At 45.0% G+C, this 22,169-nt stretch overlaps 1 protein-coding gene across 1 annotated transcript in view; it reads right to left on the bottom strand.

Moving 5' to 3' along the window:
* col25a1 (collagen type XXV alpha 1 chain) overlaps window positions 1-22,169 on the bottom strand; it is an 83,609-nt gene that overhangs the window by 15,883 nt on the left and 45,557 nt on the right. The window contains exons 5-16 of the mRNA XM_088292576.1: window positions 21,317-21,343; window positions 20,118-20,144; window positions 14,332-14,403; window positions 13,861-13,977; window positions 12,844-12,879; window positions 7,412-7,438; window positions 6,679-6,723; window positions 6,089-6,133; window positions 5,713-5,739; window positions 5,122-5,166; window positions 1,296-1,328; window positions 1,192-1,227 (exon numbers count right to left, since the gene is read on the bottom strand). Coding sequence (XP_088148702.1) covers window positions 1,192-1,227; window positions 1,296-1,328; window positions 5,122-5,166; window positions 5,713-5,739; window positions 6,089-6,133; window positions 6,679-6,723; window positions 7,412-7,438; window positions 12,844-12,879; window positions 13,861-13,977; window positions 14,332-14,403; window positions 20,118-20,144; window positions 21,317-21,343 — 537 coding nt within the window. The remainder of the gene's footprint in view (window positions 1-1,191; window positions 1,228-1,295; window positions 1,329-5,121; window positions 5,167-5,712; window positions 5,740-6,088; window positions 6,134-6,678; window positions 6,724-7,411; window positions 7,439-12,843; window positions 12,880-13,860; window positions 13,978-14,331; window positions 14,404-20,117; window positions 20,145-21,316; window positions 21,344-22,169) is intronic.

The raw sequence follows: 22,169 nt of genomic DNA, 5'->3' as shown, positions 1-22,169 counted from the left end.
TCGGAGATCATTAGGAGATTGGCGTAAGCCTTCCGTGTCGCCGACAAGCTGAGAACTTTGAATAATGCGCCGAGAGGAGGCCTTGGAGGGACTTTCCAAACAACGTCTTGGGCTAGGAGAGATCTACGACTCCGTATTTACGGCACATGGGATGGAAGGATTAGCTGGAACGCCACTCTTTCAAGGAGACAGCTGTAAATTGACACTGTGGTAAATGAAAGCCTCGTAAAAGTCATGAACAAAAGCCTTTCTCGCACCATCTTCTGTATTAGCGACAAATTGCGTAAGGCCGTCCAACTGGGGCGGTTAATGCGCAACAATAACTTCACGATGCCGAGTCGGAGATTATCGTACGTCAGCGTGTCAGCACAATTGCAGTGGCAGTAAATTGTGTGCTAAGAGGATGCGAGTGTTTGCTAAAAGCTCTCGCGTTTGTATGAGCCCACAAAAGACAAGTTATTCATGTGCTGCGGCACTCAAGGTTGACTTTTTTTTTTTTTTGGTAAGGCTACATTGTATGTGCAAAACCTAACCAAAAGAACAGTGACATGATGGCATTATGCTAGTAATCCCAGCATACACGCAGGGACGGCGCTATACCGGCAAAATTCAGTTGAGCATAGGAGCAAGCATGAGAGCAGTCGGTCAACAGCAGAGGGCGACACGGCGGGGCCCAGAGAAGGATGAAGCGTGATGAATTATTCCGTTTTGTTCCGATTACCATGAACACGATATTAATCACAAAATCCTGTTTTGAGTAGACATGGCACACATAGTGTATTCTTTCAGGGATTGAGTTTAGTGCTCCCTGAAAAGAACCGTCCACTTGTGTCCCTGTTTAACAAGAGGCTAACACATTTGAAACCCAAATCGGACATTTTTTAGTACATTCGCAAAGATTGCACGATCCTGGGAGGTTTGCGCGCCTCAAGCCAAAGAAAATGAAAAGTGAGATCGGCGTGACTCTCCACAGCCAAAAGTCAAGCGTCAGGTTCTGCTCGGCGGGCCTCCCGTGGACCTCAGTCGGTCCTCATTTTGGACTTTCAACTCAAAGGCTCGACTGAGATTGGAATTCTCTTGTCAAAACTCGATCCTGACCTATTTGATCTTGCGCAACACACGCGTTTGCTGCTCTAGTGGCACAGACATCAAATAGTCTTACGGTTTCAGCTGCAGCAAAGCCGTCATTACCTTGTGTCCGCTTCTTCCAGGCTCTCCGGGTTCGCCCTGAAACAAAAGCAATGACAACGCTTGTTTAAGCTGTTTTTGGGTAGAAACTTGTTCAAGTGTTTTACCTTGATGCCCGCTGCAGAGGAGCCTGCATCCCCCTGCAAGGCAACAAAAAGGGGTAAAAAAAAAGTTCGGGCTTATGATTGAGCCATGAGGAACACCACAAGTAATAGGGAGAGTGGCCAACTATGCTCCTCCCAAAGAATCACACTCCGTTCGGTCAGTGAGATATGCAGTGAACCAAGACAGGCAGAAGGACGATACGGTGGGCAACGGTGTCAAAGGCTGTGGTGAGGTCGTTGCTGATCATGACCAGAGAAGTTTCTGGACTATGGCCACAGCGGGAACCAAATTGAGATTTTTTTGGCATAGCAATATTTGTTTTGAAAGGATTGTGGAGTTGGGGAGCAACTTCTTTTTCTAGGACCTAGTGCGGCTGGGGCAAAGGGGTGTCAGTGGAGGCCTCCGGTGGACCTCGGACCTCATTTTGGGCTCGACTGAGATCGGACTTCTTTTGTCTCCCGTTTGTGTTGCATGTCCTGATAATTATTCTCACATATGCTACTGGTGGCATTTCAAAATAAAAGGAGGGAGTGGAGCGGCTGTGGTCTGCTTTTGAGCTGAAGAAGGAGATGAAAATATCGCAATGCTCCTCTGAGTTGTCCGAGGGTCGCTGGGTTGGAGGAGTTGTGTGAATTTACTAGTGAGAACAAAGAGTATACTAGTGCAGGGACAATTGAGCACACTAGTAGGAGATGGAATAAAATCATCAAATCTAATTACAGAGATGAGGAAGCCAGACGGCTCCCATGTGCCACCTTGCAGACGAAACAAGGGGCCAACGAGACTAATGAAGTGCGGTCGCGGGGGAGGGAAAAAAAAAAAGGAGAGCATGTTTTGCTCTGGACTTTGTGGTTTTCTCCACATGTGCCTGCTGCTCAGACATTGCTGAGCGCTTCAAGCTTTTTATGGGGCACATTATGATGCATGGCGCACAAGGTGGCTTTAAGCGTCTCAACTCCCAACAAGGATGCTTTCAGCACATTTGCTCGAGATTGCAATTGAAGGAATTTGCACACATTTGGAGGAATTACCTCGACAGAACTTACCACCTGCAGCTGCATTTACTTTCTTAAATGTCACATGAAGAAAATACGAGTGATAAAAAGGTCTTGTTAAACAGCTAGTCAAGCAATTAATTCACTCAAAGGACTTTTGACAAAGTGCTAACCGATGCAGCACTGGGCGATTTAACAGCGGGGCGTGTCTGCTTTTATTTTGAAATGCCAGCAGTGGCTCATGCGAGAACAATTATCAGAAGATGCAACACGCGCACTTCACACAAATGGCAGCCGTTTCGTCACTGTGGACCCTCACTGGACAAGTTATGGGGACTTCCTGATTTCATAAATATTTCAACGCGAGCCGCAAGACCCGCAGCCCAAACCGCAACTGCGTGTGGCGCAGCGAGCCCAAATGTCCCGACTGGGCCAATTAGCATACTAAGGCTACATCCTGCGATTAAAGTGTGTCGCCGCAGCTCCAATTTACAGGCAGTCGCGACCCACGCTGAGGATTGCAAGTTGAGGATAAAAGCGCAACTGCTGCTCAGTAAATTGGGCAATTTTCCAGCTATTTGCCTAAGCGAGGATGTCTGGATGGCGGCGACTCCATGAGCAGCTGCATACAAGTCGGCAATATTTCACTCATTTCAAAAGAAGGACAAGGTAAAAACACATTTTGCGTGATCACTGAGATTCTGCACTGTTGGAAGCAGGTGTAAAAGAATAAAAAGAAGGGTTTGTGCTTTTTTTTTTTTGCGATGACAATTTCAGGGAATTAGTGACGGATGCTTGGGGAGATGCAAATTCAAGGACAATGAAGAGTTGATAATGAGTTTCATCTTAGTTGATCTGGCATGACGCCTTCTTGTGGCTGACGAAACAAGTCTTAGTTCCAAAGTTGCATTTCTGAATAGATGAGAGGGTCATTTTCCAGTTGTGGGCGGTCAAGGCCTTCAAGGCCTTTTGTGCTGGCCCAACATAACCAAGAAATCCTGTTCATATTCTTCACATTGATGTCATATTACGTCTTAGTGTTTTATTTTTAGGAGAGAGTTTTTTATCCAATCAGAATTGAGCTAGCTCCTGTTGCCAGGCAGATTTCATGATATCAGTACCGTACTATTTGCCCGAGGCCTTTAGACACAAGTCGTAACTGGCGACCGATTGAAAATCTAAAATATATTCTTACTTTTTTAAACCACAACGGCCAAAGGATGGGAAAAGTGTGGATTTAATTGCAGATACATTTGTGACGCCATTTTCAAGACGGACCTTTTAAGAGAAGCTAGGTTGTCTTTCTGTATTTTATTTTTCCAGCTGTGGTGTCTTAAATGATGCTATTATGAGGGGGATATATTCAAGTCGGACTAAGTCGGATTTCGCTGAAGGCCTAGGTGTGAAATTCACGGCCCGCCACTGTCATTTTCATTGGTGACATTTCAAAACGTTGTGCAGCTTCCACATCCCGTTTATTTTTGCACGTGCCGCCGTTGTAAAAAAATCACGGCGGCCAAGACTCAAGTCCACCAAGCTCTTTTTGCACTTATGACAACAAAGCAACATAAGTAGCCTGCGGTTTGACTTTTAACTGCGGCAATAGTTGCTTCGACATATTTTTCACAAGAGGTGCTGATGTCTTGCGAAGGCAACACAGCGGCTAACATTTGACGCGTGCACAAAATTCAGCCTAGAAATCATCATCGGCCCCGGCGCTTCGAAGTGAAGGTGTATCTATCATCTTGTCATTTGCTTTCTCCTCTGGGTCCCCCCAACCAACCAGCCCCCCCCCCTTCCCCCTCCTCCACCCAATCCTGTCTAAACAAACCCCCTTTGTAACGTGCAAAGTTCCCTCTAGACCTCATTCTCTGCGGTTTTCGCTCTTTCCCAGAGCGTTCCCGCTATTTTCCCCACAGTGCGTGCTGCCTATTGTTAACTTTGGCATCACCGCGTGCCCGCATCTCGCGTCCCAAAAAACTCACACACATATATAGCCGCTGATGGATCGGGCTTCTGCTTTGACAATGACAAATATTTCCTCGGAATCCGATCCTTCGCCCCTCCGAGACGGACTCTTCCCTGCTGCACCAGTTGCATTTCCAGCTCCTCACACTAACTTGTCTCTTCTCATCATGTAATAACCACATTTGATCTCAACTCAATTCCATTTTATCCATTCGTACTGCAACTTCCAAGTTAGGCCTGAGCCGCTATCTCATTTTCCACACGTGATGTTCCGCATCTGTTTCCCGTGAACGCAGTCGTTCTTGGCAGACGTGTTAAGTGAGAAACAATCAGAGCCGAGCGGCACTAAATTGACAGTGACATTTTGAGCGCAACATTCCTGCCATCAGTCAGACGTAAGTTTTGTTTTGATAAAAAAAAAAACATAAAATAGAACAATAGACATCAATCAAATAATCAAAGTATATTTCTGATGCCTCAAAAGAAATTTGATATCTTTGTCATTTGAAACACATTAAAGATTCAAATTTTGTTTGTCAGGCGCTTGACAAGTTTTCACTCTAACAATAATCATCGAGGCAGCGTGAACATTTGTGAAAATGATATGCGATAATAATGAAATGAGAAATGCTTTTGGACCGAATTGACCACTTTGCAAAGTTTGTCTTTTCGTTGGCTCTCCGTTTTATAAGGTCTTCACTCTGACGCTATTTTGGGTCTTTTCTTTTCCGGGCTTTGCCCTTGGGCTCCCCCTTCATTTATGGAGTGGAATTTACTTTGACAAAGTCCTTGTGTGACAGCCGCTGGCCCGAAAGCCCTCGCTTAGTTAAAACCACAAGTATGGAAGACAACGGAATGGACGTACCTTCTCACCGATTTCACCTTTTGGTCCTTCTTCTCCCATATCACCCTACAACAAAACGAAAAAGAAATTAGCTTCCGATGTCGAAAGAATAACGAGGAATGTTCTGCTTTATTCATCGAGAGCAGCCAATAAAAGTGCACAGGTTGTGCATTAGGGGAGGGGTGGGGGGGCGGTTGACTTTTATGAACATCTTAAATCCACTTCAATGTCACTCAAATGGCTCACACATGGTTCCAGTACTTCACGTGATGTCAGTTAGGCGCACGTTTAATGAGTCCAAAGTATTATTGCGCCATTGATCACCAAATTGCTTTGCAATGAGAGCTCGGGTGGGGGTGGTCCTTCGAGGAGTTGCAAAACATCACGTGATGCAAGACTGTCGGTGAAATGCCGCGCGGTGGGCCTCGGAGGAACCTGGTGGCTTATACGGTCGATGAGTCAGAACCTTCGACCGGCCGGGGTCGAAAAATAACCCCCCCAAAAAAACGGCCTCCACTAAAAGGTGAGCACGAAGGAGCAATCATTACTCCCTTGGTGGTCGGATTGGCTGGAGTGGACAATCATCCGGAAAGATCTGAACGAGACGCTTACCTTTTCACCTCGCTCTCCCATTTCACCCTGTTGGCAAAAGAAAGCAGAGGGTATTACTGACGCCGCAGTGGGTCCGATTGTATCCAAGGTGCTCAATTCAGGTCGGATTAGGACAATTCTCTTGTGTTATGGCAGCATTTATCCCCAGATGGAACATCAAGTATCATATTCACCCCTCCCACCCCAGTCAAAACAGGGAGTAACATTTTTTCACAATAACATTATTCTATCTATATCCATGCACGGTAGAACAAACAACATATTTGCCCCCAAAAAGAAAGCGGGGCAAAAAATAACAAAGAAAGCATGTAAAGGGAAGTTTAAGGAGGAAGAAATATGAAATGGGATGATGACACGGAATACGTGTGCACCAGACCTTAGCGCCGGGGATGCCGTCCAATCCCGGGATGCCAAAATCCCCCTATGGACAGCACACACACACACACACACACACACACACACACACACACATGCAGAATGCTGCATCAGCATTAGTTCTCCCGAGTGGATTGATTGAGCACTGTCGATTCTGACATATCTGCAAAATTCATCGTTTAAAGGCTGACAAACAGTCGACGTGCAAAGCGACTTTGGCCTCGCCTCTCCGTTTCCCATTCAAGCCGTAAAAGCTCTCATATTCTTGATGTCGGACTGAGATTAGAAAGATGGCATCTCTTAAATGATTCCCCATCAGTCCTCGAGACTCCCCCAGAAAAAAGAAAACAGGCTTCATTTCCCCCCTGTTGAGAAACACCTGCACCGTGTCCTCTTTGTTTGCTTTGGGAATTCGAGGCAGAACCGAGTCGGACACGCACTTACGCACCGTGGTCATTTTATGAGGCAAGATATATGGCCGTTTTTTTTCCCCCTCTTATGAGAACGACAATAAAAAAAAACAGTCAAAAAACGAAGGTCGAGCATCAACAACTGCAGCTTCGAAATGTGTTTTTACTGGAATGAACTCACCTTCAGTCCATCAACACCTGGAATACCAGGAGGCCCCAGCGAACCCTGGGAAAATAATTAGAAAAAGCCTTGAGGCACTTTATAATTGCCATGCAGAACACATTAAGCGGGGGTGACAAATGATTGCATTCACGACGCATTTAAGAATTTCCAAACACAATAAAGAATGGTTTCCACTAACGCGGCGACACACGGCTGCCACGGTAACCGCTGTTTTGATTGTAAATCCTTCCTAAAAACACCTCACGCGGTTGAAATTAGCCGTCGTCACCTCAATCACCTGAATGGCACCTGAAAAGCTACTAAACGCCGCGCGACGAGAAAACCCAATCGAGTGAGCCTCGAGGCCAGGCTCGCCATCGTTGACCCCCTGACCTCCTCCGCACACATCGTCTTTGCCGGCGGTCAGGTCCTGCCGACGCATGACAGCACAGACAGGAAGCGTCCGATTGGGTTACGCTGAACAAACACTGGCAGCTACCTGATGGCTGGATACGGCCAACATCTGCTCCTCACATCAGCGGCCCTCAGCCTGTATCACTGCATCGCAATTTTCACTCTGCTCCCTCTCCATTCTCCACGCTGGTAGAGTTATAGTCCTTAACATGTCAATTCAAGCCCATGCCGTATGTCATATCGCGTATCTTCATAGACGGCCGCTTCCTGTGTGAGCCACGATCATGATTTATTTATTGAGAAGCTAAGGTTGTAAATCAAAAAAAAGGTAGATTACCTTGAGTCCTGGAGGCCCCTCTGGTCCCTGGAAAGAAAGAGTCACACAAGGGAGGTCAAATACAGTCAGCCCCGGTGCATGGCGGGGGATTCGTTCCAGACGAGAGAAAAAAAAAAAAAAAAAATCGTATTGTAGCATTTGTGTCGGCAACGCATGGCGATATGCGAACAAATGAAATCTTTGATTTGAAGGCAGAAGGCACAACAAACCCGTTGTCATTCATGCAAGAGCACAAGTCAACAAGTCATGGCTTCCTGCTTGGCGTTGAATTTTTATGTATTCACATCCATGTGATATTATATACCAGTGTTGTACTTTTAGGGGAGAGTTTTTATCCAATCAGAATCCAGCTAGCTTGCGTTTCCGGGCAGATTTCTTCGTACTAGTGGCAAGTATTATTCGTCTGAGGCCTTCAGATAGAATCGTGCGGGCGTCTGTGCTGTGTGAGTGAACGGGGCCTCGCAGAGTTGATAGACAGTTGTGATAGCCAATCAGATCGCAAGTTGGTGACAGTAAGGCCTTCTCATAAGCCTCACGTCATCGCGTCTTGTGATTTGATCACTTGTGAGAAGGCAGCGCTATGCGAAATCAACAAATCCACACCAGAAAGTCTTACCCGGAGAGCATTAGAAGATCTAAAATAGATTCTTGCTTTTTAACCCACAATGGTCGAAAGAGGGAAAAGTGTGCATGAAATATACTTATTAGGCCATTTTCAAGATGGACCATTTAGGAGAAGCTAGCTCTCGTGAGCCGCGGTTGTCCAACACCCATTGAGTGTCTGGAAATGTTATTTTTCTGGCCGTGGGGTCATAAATGATTTTATTATGAGGGGAATTTATTCAAGTCTGACTAAGTAGGACTTCACTGAAGGCCTAGGTGTGAAATGCACATTCCGCCACTTAAAAACTCCAAACCCAAATGACTTGAGAATGTGCAAGACAGCTTTGCAGAATTGCAAGGTGAACACTGCAATGAAATAACGCCAATTTCAGTGTCCGTGTTCAGTGCAGCTGAAGCCTTGAGCTCTTGACAAAGATTCAAAATTCCACTTGAACACCGTCTCTAAGCAGTGACCTCAACAACATGATCTCTGCTCCACCTTTGCTGCTCTCGTTTGGCATCTGGGCAGTCCGCGGGTTTATTACCCAAATGAGGCAACGGCTGGAACGCTCCGAACGAGTCAACGCAAATATGGCAACAGACTCTGCAAGCGTGATTCAAACCAGGGATGAAGGTGGCTTTCTTCTTATAGCCCCTCAATGAAACTTAAGGCCATGAAGGAGAAGGCCCTATTTTGGCACCCTCCTCGACTGCCGTCCAAGAAACAATCGAGGACAAGGTCTTCCGCTTGGGTCTGTTGCTTTGTTTTCATTCACCGACGGCGTGTTTTAAGGAGTTCCGATTGTCCCGACAGCGGAGCGACTCTCTCCTCGGAGAGAGCAACAATTACCCACAGAAAAGGACTTTCCTCCGCTTGCCTTTGTGGAGCCATCCTCAGCAGGGCTCGGTAAACATTTTTACGACCCGTGAGGTATGTGAGCATGTGCCACTCGCCTGTGCACTAATTAGCTTGGCTCCATCTGAGAACACTCAAGGGCTACTGGCTGAAAAGCACCATTGAGAGGTGGAAGCAGTCAAGAGCTCCCTGTGCTAATCCTGGGCCCTTTTGTTCCTGCCAAACTGAGGATCAGCACAATGCGTCCGCGTCCAAAACCACAAGTACGATGAATGTTCACAAAGGGAAAGCAATCGGAAACACGGTTCCTTTCCGCTTTCGCTCGAGGTCGGGAAACAAACACGGAGGCAATCGTTGCATTTCAGGAAGTTCCCAAACGGAGCGGGATGTGAAAGTGTCTGTTCCCATTCTTAAATCTCTGCAATTTATTTGATATGTGAAGGTGCTTTTACGCTTCCCTAGACTGTTTTTTTTTTTTCCCCGTCAGACTCACGGTGTTGTCTTAGGGTCTTGCGTTTTACCATCGGAGCTGTAGGTTAGCATAACAGTGCGCTCACCACAGCAGCAGGGAGCTTACGGTGGCGTTTGCTTTATTTAAAGGGCGAATGTTTCAATCATAAAGCTTTTGCGAGAAGCGTAAACAAAACGGCGGCGAGGCGAGCTGGCGGCGATGTCGTGCTTTCAAAACACGGAGTTGCCATCAAGCGACTGAAATGTGTTTACAGAAAATGAAGGTGGATCGCTGGTGCATTGTGGGCCGTTTTGGAATGAACGGAATGTAAAGTGAGGAACAGTGCAGCGTGAAATGGAAATGGAAACAACACCAAAAGGCAGATTTATTTATTTTTTTTCCCCATTTACCGGATGAACACAATACAAGTGCACACTTTTGCTTTCCCGCAAGTTCCAAATGGATACTGTACGCGGAGCAGCAAGCGACTTTGAGCTCCGACCATCCATGTATAAAGCATTTAAAAAAAAAAAATGGTTGAAGTTTTATATTTATTTTCATTTGAGTTGTATGTAGGGCTGGGAGATATGGCTGGAAAATATATCGTGACGCAAGTATGTCATTTCGGTCGATATCGACATATATCGAATTATTAGTATTATTATTATTTATTTATTTTACTCTTGAAAATAAAAAAAGGGCTGAACTTAAATTTTTTTTTAATTTTAAAGTGTAGTATACAACTTTCAAAATGAACTAGAAAAAAAGTAAAACGCACGCCGGCCTCCTTTGCGATGTGTGTCCGGGGAGGGTGCTCGTTAGCGTCTTAACTGCTTTGTACGCCAGCCTCGCTTCTCCGGAGCTCTTGTGTGATGGAGCTATGGGCCGTTTCCTCAAGTCGGCCGGTAAGGTTGGGTTGCATTTCCTAAATGGGAGGGAGTTTGTGACGAGTTGGGCCGTGATGGGTCAAATCTGCTCCGTTATTTTATTTATTTATTTTTTGGGGATCGATAATTTATCGATACCATTATTGGTGCCAATCAACCAATTATCGCGATAAATATCGGTATCGAATTATCGTCACAGGCCTAGTTGTATGTATTTAAATGCGGAAAAAGTGTTTGACTGCATCCCTTGGGGATTCTTCTGGAAGTTTGGCGTCCCGGACCTCCTCATATGAGCTATTCTGTCCCAGTCCAACCAGTGTCGAGTTTGATCAACATTGCTGGCAGGAAGTCGGATTTGTTTTTAGTGAGTTTAGTTATCGTCCTCCCTCCAAAATGCTCACTTTTCTGGAGACCCCAAAAAATGACATGTCTGTCCAACAATTGACATATAGTAAAGATTTTCAATTTAAGTACGGTAACAAAGTACTTTACAAGAGTGGAGCTGAAGATTCCCCTCCCCCCCTGCAGGAAAAAAAACCCTTACGGCACCAATGATTTGGAGCGAAATCCTGAAAACTCGTCCCTCCTTTTTTCTCTTGGTCTTCCCACCTCCGCCCCTGCAACAACTTCTAATCCTTCTAACTAGCACCATATGTCCTCGAAGGCTGCTGGAAAACTCCGGAATCTCCTCTATGCCGCTCAAACAATAGCACGCATCAGAAATGCGAGTCTGCGTCAAGTGGACACTCCACGTCCAAGAGCAGTTCACATTTTGGACCTGGAGATCAAAGCGCCTGTTATCTCTGCATGCATATCAGATTTTTAGATTGATTTTCAAGGACCTGTCCTGGGTGGAGACATGATGGAAACATTTTTTTTTTCTCGCCGTCACATCTTTTAACAGCCTTTCGGGTCGCTCTTATTTCAAAACATTTGAACAGGATTGAGTTACAAATTTATTGGCGTAGTTATGACACAATACGCTTCATTTCAGGAATTACAGTGAGCCACCATGTTGGGGTTATAATCGAGTGCTGCTTGCACACGCTCCGTTTATGATACGTTCAATTTACTACTCGGAAGAAGGTCCAAAAAGGTCGAATCCAAATTGTCTTCCATCATCCTCCAATGCAATTGTGACATAATCACATTTCCCTCCCTGCACTTTTAACGCATCACATGCAACTTTTTCGTGTAAAAGGGCCATCAAATGTGTATTCGGTGGCTGTTAACTCCAACAATGTGTCCCTACTGTATCAGGGCGCCGACCTCATGAATTATAATGCACGCCGTGAGTCATTTTCTCCATCACACGTGGTCATATATTTCATCCACCTTGAGTATGACTGATCATGTTGGATGCTTCCGTTTACAAGCGACGCGCTGCACTTTCCCACAGCTTGTCGTCTTAATTCCGACAGGGCTATTAATGCCATTTCTGTCACTGTTGACGCAACTTAATAATGACAGAGTTGCTTTCGAACGCTCACAAAGCTGTCGCGCAATATCGTTAACATGTGTGCAGCAACTGCTATGTTTTGTCATTTTAGATGATAAAAGTTCCTTTGTGCATATCAAGTTTGTTGTAAATTTCCAAGAATGGCAGAGTTTATTTTTCTTGTGTTTACCACCTCGCTGGACATGTCAATCATTTGTCTATTTTATTAACATTTCAGTTGGGCGTAGCCATACTTGGAACGTTTGCGTAACTAGCAAGTGAGCAGTAAAGGAAGTAGATGCTCTCAAAAACAAGAGGATGCAGAGTCTACAGATTTGTTTTGTCACCCAACGTGAGTACGTCATGTATTTATTTTTATTGTGCTCAGACGGAAAAAAGCCAAATGCTTATTGCAATTTGCGACGTAGCGATGAAAGCTAATTGCATTCTAGCAGCCGCCTGCGAGAGCGACTAAATTGAAAAAGATGATTTGCGGGCCAACTTTGGCACGCACCAGAAAGTGGTCCCGAGCCAAGCCATAGTATAAATAGTGTTTTAGAAAATTTCAGGGAGCCCGCCAGAATGGGTCTGAAGTTGCCGCGGCGCGTGTTTATATTACAAAGCCAAAGCGAATCACACAGCTGTATTAGGTTTTATTTGACTATTTTGAGACGTAAAGCTGCAGAGTCCGCGTATACATTCGGCTAAGTAACGGCAATCACGGTGAGATTTATGTCCAAAGTGTTTCTGTTTGTTTATATCCAACACAAAGTGACACTGGGATTGTCCGCTTCCTAAGAAGTCCGACTATTTTTTTTTTTTCCAAGTCCAGTCAGCAAGCCAATTGTTTGGACCATGTTTATGTCAATCACACAGTTGTCATAGCGATTCATATGATAAACCAATTCAAAAAGGTATTTTAATGATCAATATTTATTTTAACATTCGCATGGAACCACTTCCTGCTTCCGTGCCTAAGAATCAGCGTAAATTTAAAATGAAGTAATAATCACTTTTAATTTAATTTGTTATAAACAGTTCCTGGTGAGAATTTATTGTAGATTTGATATTCAGCAAAATCGTAGTGTCCCGGTTTGCAATTGTGAAAATCTGGTTACCCCAACTTTTATGGTTCCATGCTTGAATGTGAACATGTGAATCAGCACAATGAATACTCGAGGAAATGCTCGTTCTTACCATCGGTCCGATTTCTCCTGGATTCCCTTGATCACCCTGAAAGAAAGAGTTCATGGGATGAATGTTTTTATCATCGATGGTCACATTACCCCAATTTGTCGGTCCGTCCTCAGCCCTCGAGACTATTTTGCTGAATAGCTTGAAATTAACTTTTAGCCTCCTAGTGTCGGTGTTGTACATGCAGGAGGGGCAAACGAAAATCCACTTCCCTTGCTTTTCATCCTTTTCTAACACCTCTCGCCCTACGACTCAAAAATGTACTTCCGTCCAGGACGGACCGATCCGTCCAAGGGACTGAATGCCCATCTCTGCGTTTTATATTTTAGGTGGCCACCTGTGCTGGCTCCTCAAGCTTCCCACCCCCGTTTTTTCCAAAACATTGATGCAGAAAGCGTACACCTAACATGTCAAAGTCAACCATCTACAATGAAAAGGGGAAACTCTGGCGCGTCACCCTCTTGCCGAATTGCAGAAATGAACGATGAGAAAACAGAAAGCACCGCAAGCCAAGCAAGGTTTAATTTCTTGGAAAAACAAGAACTATTGCAACTGTGACTGGAAGAGCTGACAATAATCATCTGAAAGTTGGAGAGAGGCAGCTAACAACACTTAATTTCTCTGCACTCCCGCCGCCAGCACAACAAAGATCACATGGAGCTCCCGGGAAGGCTTTGGCTCAGCGTAATTGACAGGCCTTTCTGCTTCTTCTTTGTCTCACAGAGAGAGCGCACATCAATTAGCGTGATGCCAGTGACGCGGACATGGAAAATGTTGTGCACACGGCCAAGTGTATGTAAATCTATACAAGGAACTATTCTCGTGGGAAGCACAATCATGTTGCGCTTGTCGAGCGTTCATTAGGGTGGTATGTTTTGGAACAAAGCTTGCCGGCACGGGGAGATTCAAAATAAATATGATGAGCAACGAAGCTGGAAGAGAGTAAAAAAAAAAAAAAAAGAAAAAAAAGTGCAACGTGATCTCCATTTTCAGATGAATATTCCGTATCTCAATACTCACCGGTACGCCTGATATGCCTCTCGGCCCATCTTTGCCCGTGTCCCCTGGTGGGCCCCGAGGGCCCGGAGGACCCGGCGGCCCCGGAGGCCCAGGTGGTCCTGCTTGCCCCTGGTCTCCCTGTCCAGCAAAAAATAAGACGTCAGCCAGTTGCAATATTGCGAAATGCACTTAGACTCAAGGCGCTGCCGTTAACTCATTTACTGCCAATGACGGCTATAGACGTCAAAGGACCATATTTCTTTTTTTTTTTTTAGTGAATGAGTTAAACGCTAAGTCGGCCTTTTGATTTCTACGTCTCATCATGCGCTACGCGTTCGTTCAGGCATTACAAGTCGAATGTCCTGCAGAAGCAACCAAAGTGGTGCTCTTTCCCGCAGGTTAACAAGCAAGGGGAAAACGGAAACAATGAAACAACCAACAAGAGCTGCTACTGCATATGCGAGCAGAGAGTGAAGTGACTGCGGCCGCTACCTTGATGAGACGTCGCTTTATGAGCTGCTGGTCAGCGGAAAGAAAGCCGTGATTGATCTTAGGGAAGACCATCTGAGCAGGCGAGCAGGTCAGAGGCGAGAGAAGGTTGAGATCCCGGAAGAAGGGGAAGGAGAGGCGGCCGGAAAGCGAAGAAAAAATAGAAATAAAAAGAATCAGAGTTGGACATTCTTGAACTTTTTGAGGAGTGTCTTTAGAGATTATCAGAGAAATCCACACTTCTGCAGCACAAGAGGAGGCTTGCTTCGGAAGCCGTTTGCTAATTTTTTGGATCTCAAAGGCTATAATTACGTCTAAGTCTGTGGACAGAGTGGGAATTTCTCCGTCTCTGTGAAAACGCCGTCATCATCGTCATCATCATTGTTCCGGCTGCAAAGTGGAAGCCCAGCAGCTGCTCGATGCACAAACACCCAGATGGATTGTCAAAACATGGTCGCTGCTGTCCACTGGCAGGAAGCGGCGTTTGCGCTCACTCAAACGGCACCGAAGGCCAAATTGATGGATTTAGAGATTTGTGGCGAACCACTGGCATGAACTTTAAAACAGCACTTTGCCACATAGGTTCACCAGCATCGTATTTTCCTTGGCCTTTCTTTGTTTTATTTGAGCATCAATGGACACAAAGCAGACCATGTCTCCGTTTTGGGATTCGGCTTCTCGTTCCAGAAGGCCGCATACTAACGGGTTGGAGGCCGCCGACGCGTTCAACGTGGGGACATTTTTTTTTGGATGCAAGGCAATTTGTGCCAATGGAGGGAGGGGAGGGGGCGGGGGGCTCTGGCAAGTGCAGCGGAGGGATGCCACTGTGCAGCGAGGCGGGCGACGTGGCCGCCGACAAACCTTGACGGTCAGGATCTGATTGCTGTGCAAAGCGGCGAGCGTGGGGAGGCCGGGCAATCCCTAAAAGGGGTAAACACGGCACAATGCACACATTCAAGACATTCCAACACGATGGGAGACACCATAACGTGCGGAGGAGCCAAGCACCAGATGGACATACAAGAATTCTTGAGGACCAAAATCAGACATATTGACGTGGAAATGGGTGTGAGGGCCCATTTGCATTTTTTGGGTTAGTTTTGTGGGCTCGAGGATTCAAGTATTGGATTTCAAACGTGCATTATTTGGCTAAAAACAAAAACAAAAACAACATTATTAAATTGTATTTCCCATGGCACTCGAATGAAATGACCAAATAATCATTCCCTGTTGTTTGTGCCACATGCTCCAAACAGATGGGGCGTTTGTTGACATGATTATCACACGCGCGACTTTGAAGTCGAACGCGGCGGTAAATCGAGACGCGGTGTTGTTCCGACATCAAGGAAATTCAAGTAAACGCTTCCCAAATTGCCCGGTCAACAATCCTCATGACAGACACGATCCACTCGTGAAAACGGAATATAGAATGAAAACATTGAGGTTTTTGTCGTTTAGACTTGGAAACAAACTTTAATCTCAATCCAGCAATGTTCGAATCATTTGGGGTTGACATGCTTTTGGAAAGTTCGCCGAAGTTTACGTGCAACTGCTCTCCGTTCCTTTTAAGGGCATCTGTTCCCTTTAGGGTCACGACAGTTGACATGGCATCTGTAAAGCTGACAATTTTTCTTTTCATTCATTTCTCGTTTATTGCTCTTGAGAGTGCCGCAGAAGCCAACATGCTGTTGTCAGAGGAGCTTTCGCCATTCAGGTTCTATGAGCACATTTGACCACAAAAAAAAAAAAAAAAAGGGAATCCCATATGCGGTTTGCGAGTTATTTTACTTCCATTCCGAGATTGATCTTCCCATACATTTCAAATCTGGCCAATCCAAACATGTCTTTGGTGCCATCATTCTGGTTTTCCAAAGATAATTCAAAGCGCATGGCTCGTTCAGACGTTGGTCTTTTCAAGGGCATGCGGGTTGGTTTCATTGAGGCCCTGCGGCGGAAAGAACACAGGCGTGGAATACGTAACGCGACACACAAAAGCCGTAACTGGTATTGAAGTGCAAATATCTCTGCAGATATTGACAACCTCAAACATCTTGAAGACCGAAAACGAAAACTGGATCATGGTCAAGGTGAATACACGATACATACGAGTTCAAAGATGATGTTTCAGAGCGATACGCAAAAGGCAAGAACAGCCTTTTAGTTTTTTTTAGCTTGGAAAGTGCGCATATGCGACATTCTGAATCAAAGCGGAAAGCGGCAAGAGAAAACAAATCCTTGATTAAGTGTGGCGATCTTTCGTTACCAGGACAATGGACAAGTCTTAACCATTCACAGATTTCCTTTAAAGAAAAAAAAAAAACCAACAAAAACAAAAAGACAACAAAAAAAAAAGGATGTTGGTTATTGGCTGATCTGCCTCCAGCGGAGCAAACGGAAAAGCAGCGACGAGGACAATCAGCAACAGCCGCCACATCGGACGGCGGCCAGAACACGCATCCTTTCAACCACAGCAGAAAAAGCTCAAGCCCACTTACAGGCGACAAGGCTCGTCTGCATCTGTGGCCAGGATTAGCGGCAACACGCACAGATGGGTTCAATCCATTTAAGAGAGGAGTCGCACACATGCCGTGGCCTCACATCTGACATGAATACGACGCAGCACTTCTATCCTTCGCCCAGTTCAAGACAATACTGGAAGTGACTACAACGAACGACAAATGAAGCAGGAAAAACATTTTTTTTTTTTTTGAGGATTCACAGGTATTGTCCCGCTTGCTCAGTGAAATGCCACCCAGGAAGGCAACTGAAGCTCGCGCAAATGTTTTGGAAAGACCACACAGCCACGCGTTTCATTTGAACACTGGCGGCATGTTTGGGCCCAATTCGTTATCGCTTTGTTTGCTTAACCTTTTATTTGGAACTTGGCCTTTCACCTTTGAGGCCCAACAAATGGCGGAGCTGACATGTGGCTCGCAGGCCCAGTGGAAACTCCGCCGGCCATGTGCTGATTCTCAGATAGTCTATGGCACAGATGCAAAGTGACCTTAAAGGACCCTCACCATTGAAACGATTGGCGCTTATATTATCCGATACCATACTTGGTATTCATGCGTATGTCCTATTAGAAGGTTTTAATAGTTTTTTTTTTTCCTTCGCTGAACCGTTTTACGAATCAATGACTTCCTTTGAAGAGCAACTTTATAACTTTGGGGAACATTTTATTTATTTATTTATTTTTTTGCAGGTCACTGAAGCAAGGATTTTGTTAAACAACAGATATGACATAAGAATGAAGGAACAATTGCTTTTCTATTTTTTTTTTCAGTTTTATTTCTTAAATTCACATTGAGTAAAACAGCAATTTCTATTTTCTTGTCTAGAAGCAAAGCTAAATTAATTTTAAAAAAAATGACTTCCTACCCTAGTATAATTTGAAGAATATTTTCTGAGCAGACCTCGAAATTCAAAGTTAAAACGCAGGCCGGTTTTCTAAAAAAAAATTACTTACGAAAACTAAATTAATTACGAAAGTGAATTAATCGCTAGTTACGGTTCAAGTTAGCTTGTATGAGTTTCTCTCCAAAATCCAGACGAGTATTAATTGTCCCGCTATTTCGCTGTACAAAGTTGGATGTGCCCCGCTTTGATGCGGTTCCCGCAAGACGTCTGTAATCAATCACCCAAGCGCTTAATTGCGGTGGTAAATGCGCAAGCCGTGTTATCATTAGGATAGCTTAGCATTTAGCATGGTTTCTCCATATTTTCTAACTAACCCTTCATGAGTATGATACTTGCCAGGAATGTAGCTTTTTCTTACATTGACAAATTTAGAAGCCACTTTAGGTGCACTAGAAGCAAGTTGAAGCTGTTGCTCGCTAGCTGCTTCTACGCAATTAGCACAGAACTTCTCTCCCACTGTGAACTTAGCCACCAAATTGCACATTTCAAGCCTGAGATTACTCGCCAACCATTAAGAGCGACAAATAAGCACCAAATAAAGGCCTTAAATGAGCTCAAAGTCAGAAAGTAACCGAGGGCTCGGAAAGTTCATCGAAAATCCACTTAGTTTTGACATCGAAACTTCGTCAGGCAGCTCCACATTTATCCGCCTCCACGGGGGCTTTGGTCGGCTCCCCGTGTTACACGACAGCCAGTTTGACGCAAGGTCACACAGCCCTTGCCCTGTTCCGTCTGTATTTGTTGCCAAAAATTTCTCCTCCGGCGATATATACGAGCTCATCTAACACGTCCCCAATCGATACGCCACTCTGGGAAGGTAATACGATTTAGATAATAGCTCTTGTCGTCCTTCGTATGCGACTGGATGTTCATTTGCAGCCCTTTGAGAACAACGCTACTGCAAATTGGACATTCATGAAATACTATCTGGAAGTGGACGCTTTATTTATTGACTCTGGAAGACAAATAGGGTTTGGCTGGTCCTTGTTACCGAACTGTCAGCCCCGCTGCTGCCTCGGAGGTATGAATCATTTAACTGATAGAGACAGATGACTCCATTTCCTAGGTTAAAAGGGTACAAATTATGGGCAACCGTGAAATCCTAGCCGAAAGGACGTGGTTTACTTTGGTCAGCTTGTCTGGAGAGCAAAGCCCCCCCCACCCCATTTGGTACTCTTTTGTAGTGGTTTACTTCAAATTGAAGTCAACCAAAGCAATTATTACCGAGAGCACTGGTAAAACGTGTAAAGTCAAACGAAAGTCAGTGCGTCTGTGTAATACAAGATGCGTGGCGTGTCATATCGAGAATGCTAATTCAATTTCACAGGGAAGGCCATTTTATGGACTTCCAAATGGTATGAAACGTAACGCTTTGCAAAGCGCGTACAAGCGGCCCGCAGGAGAGTTGACAAAGTTATCGGTGACGTCTGAGTGGGCGCCGGTAAGGGATTGGAATCAAATCCTCTCGGGTGACGGCTGCTTCTGGTAACGCAACCTCAGCTCGTGCCTCCATGCAACACAATTCCCATGAGGAAGTGACAAATAGTGAGTTCCTGCGGGCCGGTGGAGTTCAGTGTAAACAAAACCCGGACAACTGGCGAGTGGATGCATTTGTGACCGTTGTTTAAGAAAAAGCACGTTCGAGTCGTAGCCTGACAAGCAGGAAGGAGAACTCGCGTCATCATCATTTTTAGACTCGACGCACACTTCAGGTCGCGTGCCAAACGGGATAAACATTTGTCAACGAACGAATACCAAACACAATGAATGCGAGTTAAAAAAAAAAGCAGCAATCTGAAAATAGGTTGTTAAATACAAAGGTCTGTCAAAATCATAAAAATTTGAAGTGTCAATATAAATTGTGCTTTTAAGTCTTATGAAGAATAATATCTAATAATATTACACGCTGGCTCATGCAAGAGTTAATTTTCGGTGTTCTTGAGATTCTCAGAAGAGGAGGCTGAGGAGGACTTACTTGATGTGATGAGTTTTTTTCGCATTAAGTATCGGCAGCCTCTCGGAAACTTTTAACTGCCTTGTATCGTCCCGATACTAATTTTACAGCCTTTGTACACTTGCTGTGCTTTTTATTAAATGCCGTTTGCGCGCCGTGAGTTTGTTTGACAGTGATTTAGACGCTTGACTTGGGTAGATGTCAAACAACAGCGCTGGATCTGAGGAAGGGTCTTCGTTTTTTAAGGTCATCCGCACGGTTTTTTTTTTCTCCCCCCTTTTGGATTTTAAATAAGCAGACTTGTCATTCTTGTTGTATTTGGCCAGCGAACGCTATCCCAAAAATTTCATGCATCCCAAGCCCGTTGCCCACATTTCTGCCGAGGGAGACGCAGTCATCGGCGTTAAGCACATACCCGTGGTCCCTGGTCGCCTTGATCCCCCTGCAAGAGGACGAGAAAGACAATTTCATCTTCCGTGCACGCTGCTCAATAACGGTCATCAATAAGCCGAGACAAACAGGGCGAACTAACTCAGAACACATTGACGAAGAGAAAGAACGCGGGAGGCCACAACTATTCATTGCGGCGGAGAGTGTTATGATAAGAGAAGGTGACGGACGGCGGCTATGCGAGACAAAGACAAGTTGCGGCGTGGGGAGGTTTGAAGGCTTTGGCAAAGGGGCGGCGTAAGTAAGCGTTGCCAGGCAAAATGTTACGCACGAGAATCAATTGAAACGCGAGTGATTATAAAGACGAATCGGCAACGGCCACCGACGTTAACGCCTTGTAACGACCGCGTTTCTCTGGAAGCGTTCGGGCAGAGTCAACCAAGCGAGGTGTCAGTTCTGGACGGGACTTTTTTTTTACGCAGAGATCTACTCAGCGCCTGAGTCAATTCAAACAAAACAGCTCCCGGAATTCGCTTCTTCATTGGAGCCAGATTTAACGGAAAACCAGTGGAGAACGGCCACGCGGCTGCTGCACACTTCTTGGGTGGGAGACTGCGCGCAGTTGTTTCTCATTTGGTTTGACTGCCGATAAAGAGGTTCATGGGAGAGGCAGCAATACCGAGCCGCTGGTTCCGGACGCTCGGCAAACGAGCGTCTCACGCTGCTAACCGTGAGAAGTCATCACCAAGATGAGCATTTTGATGTTGCTGACATACGATTTGGATTAATAAACGAATCATCAGCCGCCTATGGAAGGCATTGGTAATTCCAAATAGTCTTTTAGGGGTTTACACAAATGAATAAATTTGCCTTTTGAAGCCAAACATTTCACTCCACAAGTCGTGCACACGATGCGGTTCATTTTGCTGGCTTCAATTTGAGTTGTGTGGAGGAATGCTGAGCGAAGGACTTCATCCGGATCGCGCTTTATAATTTTCAAGCATGTCGATTTATGAATGGAAAAAAGCATCTCCCTGTCCTCAGAGATTCGCAAATGCAAAACGACAACTTGTACAAGTTGTTAGTCGCCGAACCGAGTCACCTACTTTGAAAAAATATACAATCGTTGCCGTATTTTTTCACATGCATTCCAAAATAAAAATGGCGAAACATTACGGACGTGAAATAATATCACAGCATTGGTTGAGTCGATAAAATATTTACCTTTTCACCCTGTGGACCTGGAGGGCCCTGTGAAAGAGAAGAAAATACGAGTTCAGCAACAAATGAGGAAGATTCAAATCAGCATTCCAATATAGGACATAATATTTACTTTTTCATATTTGGGGGATAAGCAGCGAACTTTTTTTTTTTTTTTTTTTTTTGGAGTTGAGCGACACGGTAAACAGACTGCAAAGTACATAAACAAGAGGATCTCATGAAAAAAAAGTGTGTCCGTCTACCTGAGCCTACTGCGAATGCATTTGATAATTCAAGCTCACGCGTATGATCGCCATGAAGCTGCTCTCGTTCCACACTGGGAGGTTTTGGAAAATCTTACATGGAAGGGGTTACTGCAGGATTAGGGAACAGCAAATTGACTAATTGACCACCCACTTAGACAAGCATGGCATGTCGACAGCCACCAAGATGAATGCGCCATGTATTATTGGAGCTTCAACTTGACTGTGAGATGTTATTAACTTGTGCACACGAGCAGCAAAGTTAAAAACTCCAAAAGTCGAAATAGGCTCACAGGCATTGAGCACACACGCCTGAATTTCTCCCACCCTCATTCCTCATTGGATTCAAATAAATCTATTTTTGCCTCGACAGCTTGAAGGCATGCTTCTGAGGGACGCAGTTATAAAATCAAATTTGCAATCAAACCTCTCAAGAAGCTGGGCTGTTCGATACGTGAGAAAAAAAAAATAAATAAATATCGACGCCGGTGTCTACTTTTGCATTTTGGACAATGGAGAAAATCATATTGAAGTGTTGCAAACACGAGCGACACGCCAACCATTTCCGCCCACTCAACACATTTGCAGCTGAAATTGGAAAAACAACAATGGAG

The sequence above is a fragment of the Idiotropiscis lumnitzeri genome, chromosome 4, assembly GCF_059441095.1.
Source record: "Idiotropiscis lumnitzeri isolate Australia: NSW breed Sydney's pygmy pipehorse chromosome 4, RoL_Ilum_1.0, whole genome shotgun sequence".
NCBI lineage: Eukaryota > Metazoa > Chordata > Actinopteri > Syngnathiformes > Syngnathidae > Idiotropiscis > Idiotropiscis lumnitzeri.
This window is presented reverse-complemented; position numbering and strand designations above follow the sequence as displayed.